The sequence below is a fragment of the Castor canadensis genome, chromosome 7, assembly GCF_047511655.1.
Source record: "Castor canadensis chromosome 7, mCasCan1.hap1v2, whole genome shotgun sequence".
NCBI lineage: Eukaryota > Metazoa > Chordata > Mammalia > Rodentia > Castoridae > Castor > Castor canadensis.
Window position 1 is genome coordinate 155,321,850 of NC_133392.1, and position 17,155 is coordinate 155,339,004.

General features: G+C 45.8%; 1 protein-coding gene across 1 annotated transcript in view; it reads left to right on the forward strand.

The window, feature by feature from the left end:
- Ciroz (ciliated left-right organizer protein containing ZP-N domains) overlaps window positions 1–17,155 on the forward strand; it is a 44,490-nt gene that overhangs the window by 211 nt on the left and 27,124 nt on the right. Inside the window, 1 exon segment of the mRNA XM_074079672.1 lies at window positions 41–106. Coding sequence (XP_073935773.1) covers window positions 41–106 — 66 coding nt within the window.

Consider the following 17,155-nt stretch of genomic DNA (forward strand, 5'->3'; position numbering starts at 1 on the left):
GTGGATGCTTAGGCTTTGTAGCTCCCCCTACGTAACGTAGCAGATGGTTTCGCCCGACCAACCGCCGGCCCCAGCTCTCGGCCCGAGCTCGCGCAGTACACTGAGAGTGCGCGAGACTAGGCCGGCCTGGGCGGGTGGGGCGAGACGGATCCGGGACGGGGGGCTGGGGAGGATAAGGGGTGCACGGGGCGGAACCGGGAGGAGGGGAGGGGCGGGACCGGGCAAGGGGCGGGACGCGGGGGTCGTGGGTCCTCAGGATTTTCCCCGATTTGGGAGGGGAAGGTCAGGGTCCCTGGTCTGAAAGTCAGCCAGGTGCGTCTTCTCCCACCTCCAACCAACCTCCAAACCTGGAAACAATAACTTTGTCCTAAGTAGTGACAACATCAGCGCTACCTTATGCCACATACTTTCTAGGTACGCACATGCTTAATTGCGCCCATAGTCTTGAGTGGTAGGTACTTTTGATGCTATTCTCATTCTACAAATGAGGAAATAGACACAGAAAGGTTTGGAGTCTTGCATAAGGTCACCCGAGTAACAAATAGTAGTCCTGGGATTTGAATCCTGAAGTCACAGAATACAAGCATGTTTTAGTCCAGTCATGTAATAATAACAATATTGTACTTCATCTGTTTTAAAACACCTTTGTTTCACATCTCTGAAGTCGGTGTGTGATTTTAGTTTTAGTTGGTGAAGGGTCGTAGTTTAATTAGCAACAATTTTGTGAACCCAGGAATACAAACAGTAGCTCTACCTACCACCAAGACACATCTGTACCCCAGTTGGCAACAGTGTAAGTTGCTTAGTATATATATGTATCAAGTTCAGTGAAATACAGGAGTAGCAAAGGTTTACACAGACCCAGTGTATTTATGAATGAACTCATTTCATCCTCACAGCAACCCTGTAAAGAAGTGCGATTTGGAGGCTCAGAAATTAAGTAACCCTCCCCAAGCTCTCATAGTTGGTGGAGTCAGGATCTGAACCCAGGCACTCTGCCTCCTGCTTCTTATGGCCTCCTAGAGAATAAATAGTAAGTTCATCTCTGATACCTGCTGTTCCTGTATTAATGAGATCTGCCTGGAGTAATTTAAACAGATGAGGTTGGAAGGACTGGAGGCTGACATAATGAGTGGCCTTTAACCTAGTACAGGGCGTGAGACTGGGCAGATGACCCCTGATGGTCACTAAGGTGAAGTATGGAGGCCTGCATCCTCTTGATCCACCTGCCCACTTTGGGGTAAGAAGTCAAGTTCATTATGGCCTGAGGACATGACATACACTTGACCAAAGATGTCAACCAGTTCATAAATTGCTGCCCCAGGTCTGTCAGATCTCAAACTCTCTACCCACCTCCCTGGTCTCTGTCTGTGACAAACTTGAGACCCACCACGTAGGCAGCGCTGGTGTGTAGAGGTTGGGGAAAGTCACATAGGAATTGAGTCCCAGTGGCAGTCCCTTCCCTGAGAAGTTTGCTGGCAAGATGGGGGGAACAGCCAACCAACTCTGAATAAGGCAAATGATTCAGGATGAGATAAAAGTTGGACTGCAGAGCCTCCTGCTCATGTCTGGGTTTTGGCTTGAAATCCAGTGCTGTTAGTCAGAATTATTTGAAATGTAGTAGTGTTCTGTAAATTCTCCTGGATTGCTCATCTGAACCCTTTACATTAAGCCTGAAGATTGTGAGGGGGTCAAACAGTGTTTCTCCCCCTTCTCTCTCTTCTGAGCATTTATTAAATGAATCAGGGAGTTGTGACAGTAAAAGAGAGGCTATTAATTATAGGGATAGGGCTGGCCAAATGGCTCAAGTGGTAGAGTACCTTCCTAGCAAGTGTGAGGCCCTGAGTTCAAGCCTCAGTACCACCAAAAAGAAAAAACTATATAGGGGTTAATTAGGATCAACTAGTCTATCCCTGGGAAACTAGAATGTGCAGTTATCTCTCCTTAACCCTCACTCTGCCCAGGATCACTGGCTTCACTTACCATGTTTTAGAGTTTGTGTGTACCACACCTGGGCATGGTGGCTCAAACCTATAATCCTGGTTACTTGGGAGGCTGAATTTAGGAGGATCATAGTTCGAGGCCACTCTGGCCAAAAAGTTCGAGAGATTCCAGCTCTGAAATAACCAGAACAGAATGGACTGAAGGTGTGGCTCAAGTGGTAGAGTACCTACTTTGCAACTGCAAAAACCTGAGTTCAAACCCTAGTCTCACAGAAAAAAAGAAAGAAAAATAGAAGAAAGAAAGAAAAAGAAAAAAGAATCTATGTTGAGGCTAGAACAGGGCTGAACAAACTACAGTCCAACAGTCAAAGCTGGGTTCTGGGAGTTTTGTATAGCCTGAAGGCTGAGATTTTTAAATGGTTGAGGAAAAAATCAAAAAAGAGTAATATTTTGTGATATGTGGAGATTGTATGAAATTCAAATTTCAGTGACCAGGTAAAATATATTCAGCCATAACAAAACAAAAGCAAACAGAAAGGCCGAGGCCATGAAAGTAAAAGGGGGACTAGTAGGGAGGTGGAAGGGGAAGGAAGAAAGGAGATAAGAAAGACTGATAGAGGGGTGAATACGATCAAAGTACATTATATGCATAGTTGAAAATGTCATAATGAAAACCTTACCATGTACAATTTAATATATGCCAATGTGAAAAAAAAAAAAAAAGGAAGAATGAGGGTTGGGTGTGGTGGTATCTGACTGTAATTCCAGCTACCCATAAGGGTGAGGTAGAAGACTTTCTAGTTCAAGACCAGCCTGGGAAACAGAGCAAGACATGGTCTCCAGAAAAGGAATGAAATCCTGTCATCTACAGCAATAGGGATGGATCTGGAGAACATTATGTTAAGTGAAATAAGCCAGGCACAGAAAGCTCAGTACAGTATGTTCTCCCTCACCGTGGAAGCTGAAAAGCTGATCTCAGAGAAAAGAGGAAAGTAGAGATTACTGGAGGTTAGGAAGGGGAGAGGGAGTAGAAGGCGGCTGGATGACAGGCACCAAATTGTCAGAAAAGAGGGGTAGGTTCATTGTTTTACAGCAAAGTACGGTGACTGTAGTTTACAATTTATTATATATACATATATATATATATATATATATATGTAATTTTTTTTGGGGTGGAACTGGGCTCTGAACTCAGGGATTTGTGCTTGCAAATCTGCTTGAGTCACTCCTCTAGTCCATTTTGCTTTGGTCATTTTGGAGATGGCGGGGTCTCTCAAAATATTTGCCTGGCTTGCCTCAAACCTTGATCCTTAAGCTGGACACCAGTGGCTCATGCCTGTAATCCTAGCTATTCAGGTGGCAGAGATCAGGAGGATCTCAGTTCGAAGCCAACCCAGGCAAATAGTTCTCAAGACCCTATCTTGAAAAACCCATCACAAAAAAGGACTGGTGGAGTGGCTCAAAGTAAAGGTCCTGAGTTCAAACCCCAGTACCACAAAAACAAAGAAACAAACAAAAATCTTGCTTCTCCTGATCTCAGCTTCCCACATACCTAAGATTACAGGCGTGAGCCACTGGCGCCCAGTGAGTCAATTTGTATATTTTATGAAGTACTTTGACTGGAGGTGTGGCTCAAGCACCTGCTTTGCTGGTGTGAAGCCCTGAGTTCAAAACCTAGTCCCACCAAAAAAATTAAAAAATAAAAACGAGAAATAAAAGATGTTCAAACACTCCCAACGTAGAAATGATAAATGTTTAAGATAGAAATGCTAATTACCTGATTTTATTATTTCACATTGTGTACCTGTATCAAATTATCACACTGTACCCCATAAATATTCATAATTGTCACATGTCAATTTAAAAAATTGGGGCTGAATGACTGGTGGAGTGGCTCAAGTGATAGAGTGCCTGCCTAGCAAGCCTAGCAAGCGTGAGGTCCTGAGTTCAAACCCCAGTACTGCTTAAAAAAAAGAAAAGAAGCATTTTAGCCAGGTGCTGGTGGCTCACGCCTGTAATCCTAACTCCTCAGGAGGCAGAGATCAGGAAGATCGCAGTTCGAAGCCAGCCCCGGCAAATAGTTGGCAAGATCCTATCTCAAAAAAAGCCATCACAAAAGAAGGGCTGGTGGAGTGGCTTAAGGTATAGGCCCTGAGTTCAAGCCCCAGTACCTCAAAAAAAAAAAAAACCACCAAAAACTGGGGTGGAGGATGTCGCTGAGGGGTAGAGCATGTACCTAGCTTGTGTGAGACCCTGTGTTCAATCCTCAGCACCATAAATAAAGTTTTGTTGGAACACAGCCATGCCCACTATTCGCATACCATCTAAGGCTGTAACATAGGTAAAGTATTTACTCTTTGGCCACTGTTTTCCACTATCCCCTACCCCCCCAAACTGAGGTTTGAACTCTGCCTACATCTTGAGCCGCTTTGCCAGCACTTTAGTGTGTTGGGAATTTTTGAGGTGGGTCTCACAAACTATTTGTGGTTCGAACCTCAATCCTCCTGACCTCTGCTTCCTGAGGAGCTGGGATTACAGGCGTGAGCCCTGGCACCCGGTCTAGTCTACTGCTGCAGAGCGTTCTGTAGGTGAGTGTACCACTTCTCTCTTGCTGGCTCCTCTGGGCTCAGTGCTCCATTACTCTAGGGACCAAAGGTCCTGCAAAGGAACAAGCAGAGTCCCTCCCCATCTGGCAGCTCATAGCCAGGGTTGTGTTCTGAAGCCCTCGTCCTTTGTAGGTACCTCCTAGCCCTTGACACCATTCTACACCTTCTGCAGAGCAGGTTAATGGCAGCTCCATGTTCCAGGTAAGGAAACCAGCCCAGAGATGCCAGGCTGGAGTTCCAGTGCCACCAGACTGGCTGTGGTACCTGGGCCCTCAGCACCGCCCTCCCGCCTCTGCACTGCTTTGCTAACGCCCCGCCTCTCTCATTTCCACCTCCCTAATCTTTGCCATTCTGATGAGTGTAAAATGCTCTCTCATAATGTCATCTTGATTTGCATCTCTCTGATATCTACTGAGGTGGAATAGCTCTGGAATCTGGGCTCTTAACTGTTAATTTGCTCCTCGAAATCAAACTAGCATATTTTCTAAACAAGATTTAAAAAAAAAAACATTTTAACAAAGACACTCAGGCATTTATACTCTTTCCTTCCTCCTTGCAACTTGAGGCTTCGTTCGAGGAAGGGGATGTGTGGACCTTATTGTCACAGACCACCTGGGTCAGAGTTCAAGCCACCCACCATCAGGTGGATTCTTGCAGATAATCAGCTAATAATTAATACTAATCAGCTTTGTGCCTCTATTTTCTGTGCAATGGGGTGGCAGTAGTACCTGCCACACAGGATTGCTGGAGAATTAAAAGTGCTTCACACAAGGAAGGCTCTCCATCAGTATTAGAAAATATCGTCCCCTGTGTGTTGGCAATAATGGCGCCGATAGGTTTCAGTTCTAGGCTCTCACAACAAAGGGGAAAAGAATCACGACAGGGTGGTGTCAGCATTAGTATTTGCCAGGAAGTCTCCCAGGACACCTGGGTGAATAATCTCAGGACTCAGCTTTTTCAGAAAAAAAATTTTGTTAGCCAAGAGCAATTGCAGGACCTCAAAGCTGGTGCCAGGAGTGAGAAATGTGTTTGTCACAGTGACTGCTTTTGGGGTTGGGACTCATTGCCTTTTTTTGTTCTTTTTTCTTTTTTTCTTTTTTATAGTACTGGGACTTGAACTCAGGGCCTATACCTTGAGCCATTCCATCAGCCCTTTTTTTGTGATGGGTGTTTTCAAGATAGGGTCTCGCAAACTGTTTCCTCCAGCTGGCTTTGAACCGTGATTCTCCTGATCTCTGCCTCCTGAGTTACTAGGATAACAGACGTGAGCCACCGGTGCCCAGCCTTGTTCTCATTTTCGAGAGAGGGTCTCACTGATCCTCCTACCTTGGCCCCCTGAGTGCTGGGATTACAGGCATGTGCACCACACCCGGCTCACTGTCCTCTTGGAGCTGTTGCTGAGTGTGAGGGGGTGTTCACAGGATGGGGTGTAATGCTGTGCTCACTCCTGCAGGCCCAGCAGCATTACAGAGAGGGCACTGGGAGTTGCTGCCACCCCTAGTGTCTAGGGTCCCCCTTGTTCTGGGTGCCTCATTAAGAGGCCTGACAGGCAGCAGGGAGACCCTGACAGCGTGGATGCTGCCTGAGGAAAGGAAGAGACAGCTCCTTTGTCTGTAGACATGACCCATCCCCGGGTTTGGGCAGGACTAGTTTCCTCCTCTTTACAAGGGTGGTGCCCTTGGGGCCCACTTCGAGAAACCATTGAAGCCAGAGTCTGAATCTTTGCAGTGAAAGCGAAGACATACTGTTGGGCTCTGGAACCTGACTGAGCTGGGCTTGAATCCCAACTGGGTGACCCTGGGCAAGTGTCTTGATTTCTCTGAGCCTGTTTCCTAGTTGCTGTTGAACAGGGGTTTCCCCACCCACCCACTTTTGTGTGTTACACAAGGATTCCTCTGGCAGGCTGGTAAAGACCATGGGCCCCTTCTCAAAATAAGGTTTTATTTTACTTATTTTTGTAGTGTTGGGGACTGAGCTCATGGCCTCACACAAAGCAGGCAAATGCTCTACCTCCGAGCTATACCTACAACCCCAAAATAAGGGTTTTGTTTTGTGGTGTCAGGACCTCATGCTTGCTTGGCAGGCTATCACTTGAGCCATGCCCCCAGCCCTTTTTGCTTTTGGTATTTTTCCAATAAGACCTCGAATTTATGTCCAGCCAGCCTGGACAGTGAATTTCTTATGTACACCTCTTGCATAGCTGCGATGACAGGCACACACCACCTTGCCCAACTTTATTGATTGAGATAGGGTCTTGAACTTTTTGCCTGGGCTGGTCTGGAACCTCAATCCTGCCTTCTGAGTAGAGTCATTCAAGACTAAATGTTCACTGCAAAAACGAGAAACTACACAGACACAGAAGATAAATGTGGAGGCCCGTTTACCTGCACTGGTCCCAGTCCCTCCCCGACCACGGCAACCACTGTTAAGTTGTGTATAGGCTTCCCATGTAGTGTGTGTGTGAAAACATGCATAAAATTTGCCATGTTGACCATTTTTAAGAAGAGTCAGAGTTCAGTGGCATTAGCACATTCACTGTTGGGTAACCATCACCACTATCCTGGACTGTAGTCCTCCTGTTTACGACTCCCTTGTAGCTGGGATGACTGGCAGGTGCCACCTCACCCCGATTCATTGGCTGAGATGGAGTCTTTGCATGGGCTGGCCTTGAACGTCTATCCCCCTGATCTCCACCTCCCAAATAGCTGGGATTACCGACGAGAGCCACCACACCTGGCCCAAAATAAGGTTTTTAAATGCATATAATAAAATACATTAGATTAGTCAGAAAACAGTTATATTCAATCCTAGTGTTCACTGATGGCTGAATGGGTAAACAGAAAACGGTAAATGCAAGCAATGGAATATTATTCAGCCTTGAAAAGAAGGAAGACTCACATGCCAGTATGGTACCACATGCAGGAAATTGGAGGACACTATGATAAGTAATAAAAGAACAAGTACTGGGCTAGGGACATGGTTCAAGTGGTAGATGACTCCCTAGCAAGCACAAGGTTTTGAATTCAAAACCCCAGTACTGCCAGGTGCTGGTGATTCCTGCTTATAATTCTTGCTACTCATGAGGCAGAAATCAGGAAGATCAAGTTTCAAAGTTATCCCGGGGAAATAGTTCATGAGACCTTATCTCAAAAATACTCAACACCAAAAAGGACTGGCAGAGTAGCTCCAGATGTAGGCCCTGAGTTCAAATCTCAGTACCACCAAAAATAAATAAATAATAATAGTAAAAAATTTATTTTATTTTTATCTTCCTGTCTCTGCCTCCCAAGTATCTGGGATTACAGATGTGCACTGCCATGCCCACTAGAAATCATTTTTGGGTTTTTTTTTCAAGTGCTGGGTTTTATTATTATCATTATTGTTTGTTTGCAGTACTGGGGTACCTCACATTTGTGAAGCAGGAACTCTTTCACTTGAGCTATTCTGCCAGCTCCATCAACCCTAAACTTTTTTTTTTTTTTTTTTAAGGATAACTATGCCAGGCACAGTGGCTCATGCCTGTAATGCTAGCTACTTGGGAGGCTGAAATCAGGAGGCTCAAGCTTTGCAGCCAGCTGGGGCAGATAGTTCATGAGACCCTATTTCCAAAACAACCAGAGCAAAATGTACTGGAGGTGTGGCTCAAGTGGTTGAGTGACTACTTTGCAAACATGAAGCCCTGAGTTCAAACCTCAGTCCCAAACCGGAATGGCTAGGGCGAGGCAGAAATGGGAGTTACTGTTTTATGAGGACAGAATCTTGGTTTTGTAAGAAGAAAAAATTTGTAGAGGTGGATGATGGTGATGGTTGCACAACAAAGGGAATGTATGTGGTGCCACTGAGTTGTACACTTAAAAATAATGAAGACATTGGGTGTGGTGGCTCACGCCTGTAATCTGAGCTATTCTGGAGGCTAAGATTGGGAGGATTGTGGTTCGATGCCAGCCCAGGCAAAAAGTTCTTGAGACCTCCATCTCAACCAATGAAAACTGGACATGGTGGCTCATACCTGTTGTCCCAGCTAGGCAGGAGTTGTAAATAGGAGAATTGAAGCCCAGGCTGGCTCAGACATAAAATGTGAGACCTTATTTGAAAACTACCTAAAGCAAAAAGGTCCAGAGGTGTGGTTCAAGGGGTAGAGCGCCTGCCTAGCAAGCCTCAAAGGCTGGAGTTCAAACCTTGGTACCACCAAAAAAAAAAAGAAATAAAATGTTCATTTTTGTGTACTTTACTTCATATATATAAAATAATAATAATAAAAAGGTGCCTTTACAGAAAAAAAAAAACAATTACATCAAAACTCAGGGTTTTTTGTTGTTGTTACTCTTTTTTTCTTTTTTTTGAGACAGGGTCTTGCCATGTAGCCCACACTAGCCTCAAACTCACAATCCTTCTGTCTTTGCCTCCCAAGTGCTAGGATTACTCCCATCTCAATTTTAAGCAAATTTATAATGTTGTAATGTAAGCACTGGTTTTTGTTTTGTTTTGTTTGTGATACTGGAGTTTGAACTCAGGGCCTACGCCTTGAGCCACTCCACCAGCCCTATTTTTGTGATGGGTTTTTTGAGATAGGGTCTCGTGAACTATTTGCCCAGGCTGGCTTTGAACTGTGATCCTCCTGATCTCTGCCTGCTGAGCAGCTAGGATTATAGGCGTGAGCCTCTGGCACCTGGCTAGACCTTTCTTTATGATGGAGTAAGTGGCAGCAGGTTGGTTCACTGCCTTAATTCAAAAGTAGTGACGAATGGAAAAGATATCCAAGCTCCCCACACTGATCGTGATGTGATGTGAAGTGACAATATCTGGCTTTCTCTGGGGCACAGAACCATACCCTGCTGGGACTTGTTGACTATGTTCATGGTGGAAGCAAATGCTTAGTTTCAATTAGAAGTTAGCGAAAATACAGATGGGATTTTTTTCCCCCTTCTAGTTCAAGAACTTCTGAATTCTATACATGTGCCCCTGAGGGTGAACCACAGGTGACAACTCCCAAGTAGGATGCTCCATGTCAAGTCCTTAGAACCCTGTCTGACTCCGAGGATGAGTGGCAGTTCTTAGAAGCAAAAAACAGGCTCCTGGAAGGAGCCTGGAAGGAGCAGAGAGATTTGCATTTGTTCCAACAGAGCCAATTTCCTCCCTGCGATGGATTAAATCGTCCTGATTGAGCAAGGAAGAAAATCATGTTACCATATCATTTCCCGCCTTCTGGTTGGGAAGTGTCTAATTTTTATTTTTTGTTGTTTGCTTTGTTTTTGGCAATAGCAGGGTTTGAACTCAGGGTCTCATGCTTGCTAGGCAGGTGCTCTACCAGCTGAACCACATTCCCAGCCCTTTTTTGTGATTTTTTTTTTTTTTCTGAGATAGGATCTCATGAACTATTTCCCTGGGACTGCTTTTGAGCCAGCGATCCTCCAGATCTCTGCCTCCTGAGGAGGTAGGATTACAGGTGTGAGCAGGTGACTAGGTTCTTGGAGTATTTCGTAACTGCTTTGCTCAATCCTTATCGTAAAATGGTGATAATGGTGTCAAATTTCACACAGATAAGCCAACTCAAAAGGCCTGGGAAGTGTGGCAATTGGAATTCTTCTTTTTTTTTAAATTCATCTTTGACCTCTAAGTATCAAAGGAAACCAGTGAGTGTGTCAGTGGTTTCTGCTTTTGAAAAACCTGCTTAGTGAGTAGAAGAACCTTTCGCTTAAAAAAGATTTTGCAATTTCTCATTTGCAAGAGAGGGAAGGGGTTAATAAAACCATGGTGAAACCGTGTGGGGACTGCGACGTGGCCAGTTCTTAGTTGCTGTTGAGTAAAAGCAATTTTGAAAATGGGATTTTTTCCCAAATGGAGAAATGAAATTTGAGCTCAGCTGAAAAGGCCCATTAATCTGTTTTCCCTAAGAATGTTCCAGATAGGAGGCCCTACTGTGTGTGTGTGTGATTCTAAGAGCATGGGTCTGGTTCGTACAGGAAAGCGCGCAGTCTGTTCACAGGTGTGTGTAAGGGGCTGTGCAGCTGTGTGTGTAGGAGTGTGTGTGTGTAGGAGTGTGAGTGTGAGTGTGTGTAGGAGTGTGTGTAGGAGTGTGTGTGTGTGTAGGAGTGTGTGTGTGTGTGTGTAAGAGTGTGTGTGTAGGAGTGTGTGTGTAGGAGGAGGAAGGGAGTTTGCCTGTTTCCTCCTCTCGTTTTTTAAGGTTGAAACAACAGCCTTGGGTGGTCCTTGTGGGCTCCCTTGTCACTTGTGTACGAAGGATGTTTACCCTGCTTTCCCTTCGTGTTCCTGTGTGAGGCCGTCTGAAGTAGGTCAGGGCTTCTGGGGTCCCTGTGGGGTTTGACCAGCTGGGCACCCTGCTCTTGTTTGCTTCTGTTTGGGGCAATGAGGACCCTCCATCTGAGTGTGAACAGACCTGAGGACAGCAAGCTTCCACCAGCCTCACAGGAGGCCCAATTTCCAACTCCATGTGTTCTCAGGTGGATCAAAGTAAATCCGGGGCAATGTGGGATTAAAGAAAAGGTTGCTCGACAAAGGGCTGATTTAAAAAGAGAAGCAATGTAGTATGAATGGAGCCATATGTGAAGGATCCAAGGAGAACGTGGGTGCCCCTTGCATACCGCCCAATTTTCTGGATATTTGAAACTTTTCATAACAAAACTCTGGAGTAGAGGAGAGGTCCAATCAAAGGATATTTGTCCCATGACTCCCCAATTTTTTTTTCTTTTGGCAGCACTAGGGTTTGAACTCAGGGCCTCATGCTTGCTAGGCAGGTGCTCTGCCAGTTCAGCCACTTCACCAGCCCTGTTTTATGTTGGTTTTTTTTTTTTTTTTTTTTTGAGATGGGGCTGTCTTCGAACCGTGATCCTTCTGATCTCTGCCTCCTAAGTAACTAGGAATACAGGTGTGAGCCACCAGTGCCTGGCAACCCCCAAATTTTGAGTTACTTGTGACAGTTTTCTTCTAGCTTACTTAAAAATAATTTAAAACTTGTTAATTGAGCTTAGGGCCTCATGCTTGCTAGGCAGGAGTTCTATTACTTGAGCTATTCCTATACCTTTAAAATTTTTGTGCTATGGCTTCTTCTTTTCCTCTCTCCATATTAAGATGTCACCTCCATGAAGGCAAGGAAGACAGGTTTTTCTGTTTATTGATTTGGCAGTACTGAGATTTGAACTCAGGACCTCACACTTGCTAGGCAGGCACTCTACCTCGAGCCACACCCCCAGCCCTCTTGTTCGTTTTTTGCAGTGCTGAGGATGGAGCCAGGGCCTCACCACGCTAGGCGAGTGATCTACCACTGACCCACACTACAACCCCAGGGAAGACAGTCTCTGTTCACTGCTGTGACTCCAGCACCTGGGACAGGGCGAGGCACATAGCAGGTGCTCAATGAAAATTGTTGAATAAATGCATGAATGAATGCACTATTTTTACAGAACTACAGGGACTCAGCACCATTGTTTATTCACTTGATAAGCTTGTATTAAGAGCTACCGTATGTCAGAACTCCGCTAGGATTTTGAAGTTCCTCTACTTTCAATGATGGAAATTGGGCTGGGAGTATAGCTCAGTAGTAGAGAGCTTGCCTAGCATGTGCAAGGTCCTGAGTTCTACTCCCAGCACTGCAAAATAATAATAAAAAAAATGATGATAAATCTTTAGAGTAGGGAAGGAACATCTGCAGATAACATGGAATAGTTAAAAATGAAGGCTTTTTTTTTTTAATGTGAGGGGCATTAGAAGCCATCTAGAACTCATTTTTTTTTTTTTTTTTTTTGGTATTGGGGTTTGAACTTGGGGCCTACACTTTGAGCCACTCTATCAACCCGTTTGTGTGTGTGTGTGTGTGTGTGTGTGTGTGTGTGTGTATGTGATTTTTCTTTTTCAAGATAGGGTCTCATGAACTATTTGCGCAGGCTGGCTTTGAACCGCGCTCCTTCTGCACTCTGGGTGGCTAGGATTATAGGTGTATGCCACCGGCACTCAGCGTGGTCCTCATTTTTGAGGCATATGAGTTTGTGAGTGCTGCTATGACAAGATACCAGACTGAGTGATTTAAATGCCAATTTACTGTCTCTATTCTAGAGACTGGAAGTCCAAGATCAAAGTGTTGGGTGGCTGTTTTCTCCTGAGGCTCTCTTCTTGGCTTGTAGATGGCTTCTTCTCCCTGTGTCCCCAACTCTTTTTCTAAGGACACCAGTCAGATTAGATTAGGGCCCACTCTGATGACCTCATTTTGACTTAATGACCTCTTGAAAGACCCCATTTCCAAATATAGTCACAGTCTGAAGTACTGGGGATTAGAACCTCTACATAGGAATTTTAGGGGACATAACTCAGCCCATAACAGGGCGTGTGGGAAGGAGGGCACAGGAGGGCACAAGAAGGCAAGGGGTTTCTCCGAGGGGTTAGCCGAGGAAGTGGGGCCGGCTGAGTCTCCTGAATTCTGCTCTGACTCTTCCCACCCTCAACTGCCGCCACACTTCGTGGCACTTTAGAGGGGGAAGGCACAGCAAATGTCTTTGAAATCTGTGACAAGGTGCATTGCAGTCCTATAGATTAGTGCTGGAAAGCTTCGAGAAGACCAAGTCAGCCTAGTCTCACAGGGAGTTGGAAGAACCAGGTAGGTGGGAACAGAGCATGGACTCCAGCCAAAGCACTGTTGGAGGCAGGAAGGGCCAGGTGTGTGTGGCGGGGGAGACACCTGTCTCTGGAATGGCATTAGACTCTCCTTCTGCTTCTCCTTCTCCTCCTCCCCTACTTTCCTCCTCTTTCTCCTACTCTTCCTCTTCCTCTTCTTCCTTTTCTCCTCTTCCTCTTCCTCTTCCTCTTCCTTTTTTTGCTGGGAATAGAACCCAGGGCTTCCCCATGCTAGGCAAGCACTCTATCATTGAGCTACCCCCAGCCCCATCTTACTTGGAGCTCCCAGAACTAAAGCAATGAATTTCACCAGCAGGAAGGGAGGAGTTGACACCAACCTGTGCTTTCTGGCACCTAAGTGACTCCCAGTGCTGGAGGGGAAGGGGACAGGTTGACCTTTTATGTATGAGCAAGGGACAGCTTCTGGATAAATACCTGCAGGGGAGGAGAGAAGCACCAACTTGAGGATGTGGGGGTCTCCAGCAGTTGTTTGGTAAGTGTCCCTAACCAGGCCTGCTCACTGTGGGAATTGGGAAAGACCTCTCTCTCCTCTCTTGCAGCAGAAACCAAGAAATTTTCCATTAGAATACAGAAACCTCATGTCTGAGGGGAAAGAGGGACCATGGGGGTGAGGCCTGACCAGGTCCATGTGTGCTCTGGCAAGAGCTGGCCTTCTCAGAGTAGGCCTAGCCAGAGTCACCCCCATATCTCTCTGTCATCCCTTGTGCTGGAATTTAAGTCATTCTGTCTTATAAAGGATTTCCAGAATGTTAGGAGAAAATGTAGCATGTCTTGCTTGTCCTTGAGGGTTCCTTAAAGAGAGTTCAAGTGAGCAAGGGATGCCTATTTTAGGGAATTTTCAAATAGCAGAAGTCCTGGTCACCAGCTCCCAATGGTGATGATGAGAAAATCTCATTTTCCTTAGCCAAGAACTGCTACCTCCCTTCTTTCTGAGAGCCACTGGTAAGAAGTACCTTTGCAGAGCTCCTGGGAGTGGAGGTTTGGCCTCTAAGGCCTGCTTGAAGGTCATTGATAGCTGGCTGCTGCCCCTGGGACCTTTTCTGGAGGGCTTTTGTTTCTCTTTTTGGCAGTTTGTAGCTCTGTGGACAATGAGGGCCACAGACAAGCTTGTAGGGTGGGCGAGCAGGAGGAGGCCCTGGCTCTGGCCCAGGGACCCCACCCACTTCTCATAGATGCCCAATGCTGAGCTCAGCTTTGGAGGATAAAGCTCGTGTACCCCAAGGCCAGGAGGGCAAGTGCGGGGGCTACCTCTGCTGGAGAAGTGAGTGGGCAGAACCCAAGCTGGCATTTTGTTCCTGATGGGTGCTGAGGGAGGAGTAGAGGAATGAGGGCTGAAGGGTGAGGAGGCAGCCCTGGCCCCTAGCAAGGCCTGGTTAACTGCATTTTCCTCATATAACCACACAGGCGGGGGATTCCCTGTGCTAAATGTGAGACAACCCCTCACTTCTCCTTGCTAGATTTCTTCTTCGGTTCTACTTTCAGATTTACTCGCCCTGGGAGAAGCTGACTTCAAGCCCAATTACCACAGCCAGGCCTGTGGTTTGCAAGTTAACCAAATAATGATAGCTGCCTCTTCTGCCCCCTTGCTAGGAACTGAAGGAGGCCCCAGGCGGGTCCAGCATCTACAAAAGAGCTGGAAGGAGAGGGATGTGTGAGCCAGGCAGTCTCCAGGGAGCGTTGTCTTTGTTTGTTTTTGTTTTTTTGAGACACTATGGTCTTCACCCCATACTGACCTGGAGTTTTTGATCCTCCTTCCTCTACCTCCTGAGTGCTGAGATTGCAGGTGTGTGTCACCACACCTGACTTCATTCATGCTGGCTTTTGAATGCATAGGATGGGGTGTAGGTGCTGGGTAGCTTCCCCCCCCTCAGCCCCCCTCCCCATCTCTCAGGCTGCAGGTTCAGCTTAGATTCCAGGCTGGGAAAATGGTCCTGGTATCCTTTGCCAATCCATTTTGAGAGCTTGTAGGCCAGGACATTTAGCCTACCCATGCTTCTCCATAGCCCTGGCCCTCATCCTATGCAAGAATTGCAGGGCTTGCCGGGCGCTGGCATCTCACGCCTGTAATCCTAGCTATTCAGAGATCAGGAGGACCAGGGTTCAAAGCCAGACTGGAGACAAATAGTTTGTGAGACCCTATCTTGAAAAAACCCAAAACAAAAAGGGGCTGGTGGAGTGACTCAAGGTGTAGGCTCTGAGTTCAAGCCCCAGTACCACACACACACAAAAAAAAAAACAAAGAAAACAAAGGGCTTGACGATGCCAGCCTTAGATGGAAGCATGGTGCCCTTTCCTGCCCCTTTAAATATAACTTTTTAAAAACTGATGAAGTCCAGACCCGGGAGGGTGTAGCACAGTGGTAGTGTGCTTGCCTAGCATGAACAAGGTCCATCCCTGATATTGCCCAAAAAAAAAGAAAAGAAAAGAAAAGAAAGAAATCTGAACACATCATAGATTTTTTTTTTAAACTCAATTACAGCATTAAGGAACCAATAAGATGCTACCCATCAGTTCTAAGGGGAACCTCAGAGCAGATGCTATACAGATGGTCAGGATTACTATTAATAGATGCAAAATTACCCCGTATCTACAGGTCAGTAACCAACTGCAAGTCCACCTGGAATCATTTGAATTTTTCTAGATAAGAATCATTTGCATCGTTATCATAGCCCATGACTCACAGAGCTGTACAACAGCTCACAGATGATGAAAAGGGCATAGAATCCACCCTAACAGTGTACTAGAAACTGGGTGCTGGTGGCTCACTCCTCTAATCCTAGCTACTTAGGAGGCAGCGATCAGGAGGATCACAATTTGAGGCCAGCCCCAGCAAATAGTTTACAAGACCCTATCTTGAAAATACTCAACACAAAAATGGGCTGATGGAGTGGTTCAAGGAGTAAAGCACCTGCCTAGCAAGCGTGAGGCCCCTAGTTAAAAAAAAAAAAAAGTGTACTAAACAGCACCCAGTTTTTCTTTTTTATTTATTTATTTTTTTATTATTCATATGTGCATACAATGCTTGGGTCATTTCTCCCCCATGCCCCCACCCCCTCCCATACCACCCACTCCGCCCCCTCCCTCTCCCCCCCGCCTCAATACCCATCAGAAACTATTTTGCCCTTATCTCTAATTTTGTTGAAGAGAGAGTATAAGCAATAATAGGAAGGAACAAGGGTTTTTGCTGGTTGAGACAAGGATAGCTATACAGGGCATTGACTCACATTGACTTCCTGTGCATGTGTGTTACCTTCTAGGTTAATTCTTTTTGATCTAACCTTTTCTCTAGTTCCTGGTCCCCTTTTCCTGTTGGCCTCAGTTGCTTTAAAGTATCTGCTTTGGTTTCTCTGTGTTGAGGGCAACCAATGCTAGCTAGTTTTTTAGGTGTCTTACCTATCCTCACCCCTCCCTTGTGTGTTCTCGCTTTTATCATGTGCTCAAAGTCCAATCCCCTTGTTGTGTTTGCCCTTGATCTAAAGTCTGCATATGAGGGAGAACATACGATTTTTGGCTTTTTGGGCCAGGCTAACTCACTCAAAATGATGTTCTCCAATTCCATCCATTTACCAGAAAATGTAACATTTCGTTCTTCTTCATGGCTGCATAAAATTCCATTGTGTATAGATGCCACATTTTCTTAATCCATTCGTCAGTGGTGGGGCATCTTGGCTGTTTCCATAACTTGGCTATTGTGAATAGTGCCACAATAAACATGGGTGTGCAGGTGCCTCTGGAGTAACCTGTGCCACAGTCTTTTGGGTATATCCCCAAGAGTGGTATTGCTGGATCAAATGGTAGATCAATGTTTATTGTTTTAAGTAGCCTCCAAATTTTTTTCCAGAGTGGTTGTACTAGTTTACATTCCCACCAACAGTGTAAGAGGGTTCCTTTCTCCCCGCATCCTCGCCAACACCTGTTGTTGGTGGTGTTGCTGATGATGGCTATTCTAACAGGGGTGAG